A 9,578-nucleotide genomic window follows, 5' to 3' on the forward strand; every position below is an offset into this window, starting at 1 on the left:
ATTGTGAACCATGACACAGGAGAATACAGACTGGAAAAACTCAGTAGCAACATAGTTGTGAAGAAGACCAGGTGGTTTGAAAAACTGGTTACAGATTATGTTAACACTATTACTTAAGAAAGAAATCTGTATTTCTTTAACACATTTTACCATTTTTAATATTGTGTGTTGTGTGAGTGTGTGTTTACATGTTTTGAATGTAGAAATTTTGGTATAAAAACCAAAATACTAAACAGTTTTTAAGCTTGGCTAAGTGGGGGAACTATCGAGGTATTGACAAAATGCAGAGCTACTGATGTTGAATCAGTGTAATTGTGTTACATCCTCTCAAATGTATTCTCATAATGGGAGCTGATAGAAACATGCAGTGCTTCACATTTTATTTTGCCAGAATTTCATAATATTGTGCAGAAGCTATTAGAGACGTTCTTTGTATTTTTACTTGTACTGTACATTCCCAGGGCCGAAGGCAGCAGTAAGATCCATTCACGCCTGGAGCAGCAGACCAGCCGCCTGAGCCAGCAGATGAAGAGTAACCACAGCAGCAGCAGCAGCAGCAGCACCAAGACCACGGCAAGCTCTAAGAGTTCTCCCCCCAAAGAGAAGACCTCCCCAGCGTCCCCCATGGGCGACATTGAGAGAGGTAATGCCATGTCAGGCATGATGTCTTCAACTGTACTGACTTTCATGAGCAACCACATTTTATTTTTGACTGTTTTAGCATATTTGCATCAAAAGGAAATTTTATTCAGTGTGCATCCCCCCCCCTAAATGTGGATAATTATCCTCCATTTCTTCATCGTTGTTTGTGCATGTGCCACTGTGTACAGAGTTGATGGCAGAGGCACAGGTCATGGACCAGCTAAGCAGCAGTGACAGCTCCTCAGACTCCAACAGCTCCTCGTCCTCCAGCAGTGATGACAACTCCAGCAGCAGTGACTCAGAAGACGAACGGACTTCTGCCCTGCCACCACCCTCCGCCCCAGCCAACTACAGCATGCCTGTCATCAATACCAGCACCAGCAGTTGCCACCAAGAGAGGGGAGGAGCACTCATGAACACACTCAGTGAGTAGCTGAGAGAAATTATACAGTTGATATAAAAGGAGTAAATTAGAAGCTTTGTGTCAACATTAAAAAAATGCTTTTGGAAGTGTTTTGTTAATCCTGGAATCTTATATTTACAGAAGTATTCAGACCCTTAATTCATCACTGTCTTGACTTGTATCAGAAAATTGTCTTAAAGTGCAAGTACAAGACCAAATCACAACAAAAAAATCATCTTAAAATCTAGACTCTACAGTAACATAGGGGGGAAGTGGGCGGCCTTCTGCCTCGTCCAGTCGGGGAGAGAGAAGAAGCATCAAGTAACGGCAAACAAATAAACACAAAATGTAGGCCAGCTTAGTGCATGGGGCTGGTGCCTGCTCATGACAAACACAGCTCTGCCAAGGATGGGGGGGGATTTTGGGCACCTCAATGTCAACATTGAGCTCCATGTTGATTTAAAATAGGTGACATGTTACTTCAGTGTAGTGCCATGCACATGTATTCGCTCAGTCCCTCTGTGCACTGCTCTTTCTCTCTCACACACACAAAGACATGACAACCATGACTATGGACCGTCTGTGAACAGCTCCTCCTCTCTGTTTGTTTGTATTTTTAACAACGCCGTCAGCTGTTGAGATCCAACTCTAGCTATCTCAAGCTAGCAAAGCTAATGTTATTTACAGGCTTCAACTAGAGGGTCAAGTCAGGGAGAGAGAGATGTAGGTGGAGGGCAGCAGCCAACATGCTGCTGCTGTGAGAGAGCTATTGAAGAAGGGACAGGTCAGATGAACAGCACTACAGCATCATTATATTTAATTTAAAAGACTGGAAGTGTGCCCCCCCTCGGAACTAGCACCACAATTAAAGGGTCATTAGTGGGAAACACTGACAATCCAGTAAAGTGAAACCAAGATAACTGATAAAAAAGAGATGGGGCTTATTTATAGTTTTTTTTTTCTAGATACATGTATGTAAGCAGCCTTTAAAAGTCACTGCTTATTTTGTCATATGTTTTGTTGCAGAGAATGACCTCCAGCTGAGTGAATCAGGCAGTGAAAGTGATGACTGAACAATAATCAACGATTCAGTGGCAAGTCAAGGAACCAGGTTGAGACCCGTCAGTGTCTTGGCTCCTTTAATGTGGAACTGTCCTAAATATAATTTGCTTCTCTGCCAACAAACCTCAGATGTTGTCACGTGTTGCTTTATGATCTTTGTCTGTGAGATAGATATAGAGATGCCTTAGTTCAGCCTTGTGGTATGGTTGGTATAATGGAATCAGTACATGGTGACAAACTGTTCATAATATTTTCATCTCACCGGCTGCATGTGTGGTTAAACTGACCAAGAATGATAGTGGTGTTCATGAGGTGTATGTGGGTGTTTCTGCCTGCCCACCAGCCACTTTAAATTGCCACTGGAGTTTCTGTATGTCAGCTTAGCAATATTAGACTTTTGTTAGCTGCTAGCTAATAGCTTCAGATTGTCTTTGTCTGAGCTGCATTAGTTTGTCTTAACAGAAATGAACATTGTTTAGGATGAGCCACTTATCTGCTTTTTGTTTTTATAGACCCATTGTAAAGTTTGCTGGACAGCCTTATTTACACATCCAGGAGTCTAGGATCAGCAGTAGAATTAATTGGTCGTCTCTTGCAGCCTGAACAATGCACATCCAAGGTGTACTCTCCTTTCAGCTCTGCTTGGGTCTTCACCAGCTCCTGAGAAACATCTGCTTTTGTAGCTCCACTGTGTTCACCAGATAGTTGCTGTCTGCTTTTTGACATTGGGCAGGTAGTGGACTGATCAAGGCTGTTTGGCAGAAAGCAGCAGTCACTGACTGGAACAGGGCTGATGCTTCATAGAGCTGAAGGAGCAAGGCAGCCCTTTTTCATTTCACCTTGCTACTTTTTAGTCATTGTTCATATCATAATACTGGTTAATCCAGCTTCCAGAATTTCATTGTCTATAAAACCTTGTTTATTGTCTTGGTGTACGAGCGGCTCTGATTTCTGCTGAGGTAGTTCATTATTGCTCAGTTGACTCAGCTGGGTCACGCTTTGTAGCTTTAAACCTGCAATACTTGAATCTAAAGAATATTTCAACATGTACTCAACCAATGATGGATTGCTTAATATTTTATATATATTTTAATAGTGAAGTAATTGAAAGTGCAACTTTTCATGAACCACATTGCAAAACAAGCCCTGCACCTCGGTGAGTCTTATGCAACTTCACGTGCCTGTTATTATTTGCTTTGGCCAGTTGAACGTGATCCTTCTTGTTTGTTACAAGCGCCATATTACTGCTGTGCTCACTCATGATACAGGGAGCGAGCGTCTGTTGTCCTGACTGTTACAGTCAAAGACTGAAATGATGTCTTTAATGTGTTTAGCCTTAAGGAGAAGGGTGGCCTCTGAGCAGCAGTAGTTTAAACTATTTGGCTCATTTCTTTGTGGAAAAATAAAGATGGTAATTGATTCTTGTGCTTGTGTGTCAGTTATTGCAGTTGTTATCCTTGTTACTTTAAATGTTTTTTGTTTCTGTGTGAAAAAACCAAGAGGGGATTGTTGAGCAGGTGGTTAAGGTCTGGAAGCACTTTACATACTTTCATTGTTTGACACAGAGACTTTATTCTTTGTCCTGTTGAAGAGCAGTGCACGCATTTTAGTTAATGTACACAGTAGCGAATTCTGTCACTAACACCTTTATGTTGTAATACAGTCTGTACAGCCACTGCATCACATTTGTGAAGCTAAGAATGTTTCATTTTTATCACGGCCATATGAGGAAGGTGAGGACCTCGACAGACTGCAGTAGTTTGTGGTGCTTTACTTTATAAAACAATACTTCCTTTAACTGATTGAGCTGGGTCAAATTCACTGGAAACCAAAGTTATGTCACGTCTCATGACAAAGGTAGAAATGTAGCGCAAGTTACACAGGTGGGTAACACACACACACACACACACACACACACACACACACACACACACACACAGTCATCTGCCCTCTAAAATTCCTCCCAAACTCACAACACAGGGAGTCACTGGAAACGTGACTACTGACGTAGACCCAGGGGTGTGACTTCCTTCCTTAGCCTCTATTTATCACCCATATTGTGCAGATAACATTAGAAATAAGAGAATCAAATTTACCAAACCATAATTAAAATACACCAAAGTCTAATCTCCCCTCTCCTGAGGGAAGATTAGTGCAATTGCCCCGTGGTGGCGGCACGGCAACAAGATACTGGAACGCACCATTTATAAATGTATGAATTAATATACGATAACCTTTTACTGATCCTAGCAATGAAATGTTTTATTAAACAAACTGGAGACGAAAGTAGGAACAAAATGTTACACATACACAGCATTTTGTATGAGATGCCTTTTAAATACGGTTTAATCTTTGGGATGATGATAGAATGATACAATATGGACTCATATTTTAATAAACACCACGTTATAGGCCTACTGTCTAACAATATCAATAGAATAGAATAACAAGATTTATAGGAAATAAGATGTATTATTTCACAGGAAGTTAGATGCAGCCCTGTGACATCCAGCCAGTGTTTGAGTTTAGGGCTGATCCATATAAAATACACACACACACACACATACACACACACACCGCTCATAATAACACCTTGTAACTCGACCTGTACATTTTATGTGCATGTGCACTTCAAACACAAACACATGTAGAAACCTAAATACGATGCACATTTACTGAACTTTATTATATTATTCATGTAAACACGTTATTGTCTTGAGTTTTATAGTTTAGTTATTGCACCAACTTTAACAGTAATAAAACAGTGATAACACTGGGATTTCATTCAGGTCTGTCTTTGCTGATTCTGTCTTAAAATGAGTTATTTCATGGTTTTGCTTTGGTTTATTATGCATTGAAAACTTAAATGATGCTATGTATTTTTCAAAGATTTCTCAGTGGAGTTCCTCTGCAATAGTAAAATGACTACATTGGCAAAGTCCCTCCACATACTGATAAAATAAAAGGCAACATCCCACCTGTGTGCACTCTGAAAACATGGGTCAGGTAAGCTTGTAGGTTTAGTGTGAGCCAAGACAAGTTGTCTTTCTGTGACTCGAGGAAACCGTGCATGTGAAACCCTGTGTAGTCTGTTGTTCTTTCTGTTACCAAAGAGGCTGAAAGTGTGCCAACACCTGGAGGGAACATTCTGCACTTGGAACCAAAACTGTCATCAGTCATTTGATACCTTCTACTTTAATCTTTTCTTTTTTTAAATCATGAAAATATTTCTCTGTTGTTATGTCTTTGTTCTTGCCAAGTTCCTACAGGAGAACGTCATACATCATCCACGGTATTTGAAACGATTAAGTCCTGTGAACTCTGAAGTACCTACCTACATACCTTTCTCTATTCAAATGAACAATCAGTACAAAAACAGACCTGCACTGTACAACCAGAGGAAATAGCAGCTTTTATTGTGAGGTGCTTGTTTACTGAGACATCAGGGGACGAAGGACTAAGCAGGGAAGTATTGCAGTTTTTAATCATTTTAGTTTAAAGAGTCCATTAGGCCATATTACAATGCAGATGGTTTAGTTTCACGTGCACACGTATAAGGTATTACACTCAGCTCCCTACAATGAAAGTGAATGGAATTTCATTTGTGATACCAAGTTTTGCTCAAGTTGTCTTTGCCCAAATGTCCTGGCTGCTCTCGATGATGGATCCACACTGTAGAACCTTCTAATAGAAAAACAGTCACCCAGTTATTGTAAAGACGTGTTTGAAAATGTCAAAACTGAATCCTAAACCTTGGAAACAGGTCTAGCTCTGACAATAAACCAACAAACACAAACAACTAAATAACTCAATACAGCATCTGTTACTTTTGATGGAACTGAATGGATGGTAACAGATTAGTTATCACCATGTAGACTGCTGAGGAATTTCTGGGAGACTGAATTAAGAATGCTTTTATTTGATTTATTGGTTTAGGCCCAACTTATATGATCTAAACTGTGGTGGATAAACCTTCAGCACCATTATTTCTGTAAATGAAACCAGAGAAGGGGCTAAGTGAGAAAACATTTGATTTTGTAGTGTTTGCAGTTTTTATTTAACTCTTTGGGATGTCTAAAGTTAAATGCACTAATGAACTCTATTTATTATTTGGCTAATTTCCCACTGCACACATTACAAACCGTGGTGTGTTACAATTAAAACCTTTAAAATTCGCCCAATTAACGTCTAAATCCAATAGGCCAACTTATAAACTCATAAAGGTTTAGTATTTTATTTGGGGAGTCAGATTTATTTGTGCTGTATTTGTTCCACCAGCTCTGTTTGAGTTAGTGAGATTATGTCAGGACCTAAGTCCACGGTTGGTTCATGTGATGGGTGTAACTAAAGGAAGCATTATTACCAGGCTACGCACCAAGGAAACGCAAACTGGGACTGTCTCACTTGTTTGGACCTCAGACAGCAGACACACGGGTCGACACGCTTAAGATGTTGAGGACAACTCTGTTAAACATCAGATTCCACGTGAACCGTCAGCAACATACGGGAATTCAGAGAGTGACGGGACTGACTCCGGCGAATCATGGAGCCATCCAGCGCCGCGACGCATCCACCACCACAAGCACCACCGTGATGGGAGACAACAGCAAACTGAAACCTATGGACGATTTAGGAGGACCGAGTTTCATGACAACCTTATACTGGCTTTTTGTCAAGGGGTATTTCCAAACCACGCAACAAATGCAAGTAAGTCTGATATGTATAATGTACCTGCAGCATTGTTCATCTCTGTTACCTTATGATCCACAGGCCTCAGTTTCATATCAAATGTATTCCTGCAAGATTTCTGGAAAAACAAACCGCTGGTCCATCTTTTATAAATGTCGTTTTTCAATACTATTAGTGCCACAAACCTTCAAAATGTCAAAATGTAATTAGATTTGTACTGGGATGGAGGCACATATCTCAGAACCTGGGAAAATAAAACCAAACCCGTTCAGCAGCTGGATTTTCAGTGTAGGAGGTTTGTGCATTTGGAGATCATTTCTGGTGTTTCTACATCTTCTTATTCTATTCCAGTCATCTGTTCATATTGCTTATAGGCACAGTGTAGCAGCAGGTACAAAGCAAAGACTGTGACTCTACCACAGAGTCTGTCCCTACCCGTAACTTTGAAATAACACACACAACAACAAATGCATCAAAACTATACATTCCTTTTACAAAGCAGAATGTGCAGCATTACCCAAAGTGTTGTGTGTAATACAAAGGAAAAAAGGAATCTAAACTCCTGCTTACACTACACAAAGCACCCCCACTGTCCTGCCACTTGGTCTCTCCCAGAACCTTTGAACTAATATCTGAACACCTGTGTGTCCCCTTTAAGACTCAGAGCTCATGAGCTTTAGCCTCCCTTTACAAATCAAAGAAGGTTATTAAGTGTGTCTCACTAGGTTTAACCACATGGGTTTGTTTGGGAAACAGTGTAGGAGACTGGACACTGACATTATGTTAAATACTCTGTGGTACAGCCAGGTTGCTTTTTTAATTCTGCCCGGTTCTTTTGTCTGAAGGCCCCAAGAAGTAACACTCAGGAAACAGGAATCAGCTTTACGTAGATTTATTTCGATAATCAAAAATCATTCACATTTATCTTCTCGGGCTGGGACTGCCCTGTACATGGGTGGTACGTTGCACGTCAATATTCTAGAATGTTCATATAGGCAGTATGTGTGTGTGTGTGTTGTTATCTTCTATTTTCAGGCGTTTCTCTCTAACTGAAAATGGACATGCAGTTAGCTGTGTCACTTACTTCCCTGATTCTGTTGTAAAAAACCCTTTACTCATGCTTCAGACATGAGTGGACACTTATCTATGCAATCTACTCTTGCACAATTATCCAAGAAAATAAGAAACACTACAAGTTGACCTGCAGCTGAAAGTTATAACTATAATGCATGTATAAGAGCCAGGTTAATACTGATACATGGTGCTGCTAATGAAACACAGACAGTCACACTAAACTTTATCATTATAAAGCAAAATAATACTAACAGTAAATAAAACAACTGAAATCCAGTCCTAACAGCTTCACCACCCTGAAGATGAGTCATTTGAACAGTGAACATGCCAATGAGAGCCATTCATCAACATTTCACTCATCATGGCAGTTATTGTGCTGCGTGTTGTCTAAAGGATGAGTAAACTAGCCAAGTGTGTTTCTTCCACAGCCCTTCAGTCAGTGCCAGTTGTATCTCCACAACACAAATACACAAAAAGCAAAAACTCAATTAAATCCTTTCCTTTGAAGCAGTTTTGTTTTAACCATTTATGCACTGTGACACTGTACAAATAATGATGAGGACTTTTACTGCACATATACCAGAATGGACATGCTTTTTATCATTTGCATGACCTGCTCCTTTAAGCTTGTTGTCATATGTAAACTGATGCTATACATTTCAGTTTCACAGAGATGTTGAACTGTTTATTATTATTTAATTCCATTACTGTGTTGAAGAATGTTTAACTTTTTAAAATCATTCATGTCTTATTATTTGCTTAAAGATTGAGCACAGCAAAATCTACGGCCCTCTGTGGAAGTCAAAGTACGGCCCTCTGGTTGTGGTGAACGTGGCCAGCGCTGAGCTGATAGAGCAGGTTTTGAGACAGGAGGGGAGACACCCAGTCCGGACAGACATGCCCCACTGGAGGAGCTACAGAGAGCTCAGGAACCAGGCCCACGGACCACTGACAGAGTGAGTCAAACCACTGATTCTTCAGCTTTCAGAGAGGGAGGGCCTGTAGCTCATTTTGTTTTTGACTTTGAGTCACATCATAACAAATTCTAACACACGTAAAGGGAACTTTTCTCCTTCTTTAAACAACTCAGCACTTTTTGGCAATACAGAAAAGCTCAGTGTAAAACTTCGCTTCTCAGATCATTACACTGGACATCAGTCTCTCAGAGAATCAACTTCAAAATACCGTTGCCTGTCCATAAATCACTGAATGATACATCAGATCTCCTGATCCGGTACAAACCTGTAGATCTTACTGGTTGTTCTGAGAGTTAAAATGCAACATGTGGAAGCTGCCTTTAATTTCTTAGATGCCCAGATGTGAACCAAACTGCCAGATTTGCTTAGACTTGAAAAAAGGCGGACTACCTTCAAATCAAAACTGAAGTCCTACATGTTTTCTATTGCTTTTAATTAAATACATTTTTGGCAGCACGGTGGCGCAGTGGTTAGCGCCGTTGCCTCACAGCAAGAAGGTTCGGGGTTCGAGCCCCACCTGGGACCTTTCTGTGTGGAGTCTCCATGTTCTCCCTGTGTCAGCGTGGTTTCTCTCCAGCTTCCTCCCACAGTCCAAAGACATGCAGCTTAGGTTGATTGGTGTCTCTAAATTGCTCGTAGGAGTGAGTGTGTGTGGTTGTTCGTCTATGTGTTAGCCCTGCAATGGATTGGCGACCTGTCCAGGGTGTACCCCGCCTTCGCCCAATTGCCGG

General features: G+C 40.7%; 2 protein-coding genes across 2 annotated transcripts in view; both read left to right on the forward strand.

Moving 5' to 3' along the window:
• eaf2 (ELL associated factor 2) overlaps nt 1-3,527 on the forward strand; it is a 4,724-nt gene extending 1,197 nt beyond the window's left edge. The window contains 4 exon segments of the mRNA XM_020623964.1: nt 1-71; nt 462-643; nt 831-1,067; nt 2,072-3,527. The exon segment at nt 1-71 is cut by the window's left edge and continues 18 nt beyond it. Coding sequence (XP_020479620.1) covers nt 1-71; nt 462-643; nt 831-1,067; nt 2,072-2,118 — 537 coding nt within the window. The 3' untranslated portion in view covers nt 2,119-3,527.
• A 2,853-nt stretch (nt 3,528-6,380) lies between these two features.
• The window catches only part of cyp27a3 (cytochrome P450 family 27 subfamily A member 3), a 10,577-nt gene continuing 7,379 nt past the window's right edge, over nt 6,381-9,578 (forward strand). The window contains exons 1-2 of the mRNA XM_020623996.1: nt 6,381-6,814; nt 8,636-8,826. Coding sequence (XP_020479652.1) covers nt 6,557-6,814; nt 8,636-8,826 — 449 coding nt within the window. The 5' untranslated portion in view covers nt 6,381-6,556. The remainder of the gene's footprint in view (nt 6,815-8,635; nt 8,827-9,578) is intronic.

This window comes from Monopterus albus, unplaced genomic scaffold (genome assembly GCF_001952655.1).
Source record: "Monopterus albus unplaced genomic scaffold, M_albus_1.0 scaffold318.1, whole genome shotgun sequence".
Classification (NCBI taxonomy): Eukaryota; Metazoa; Chordata; class Actinopteri; order Synbranchiformes; family Synbranchidae; genus Monopterus; species Monopterus albus.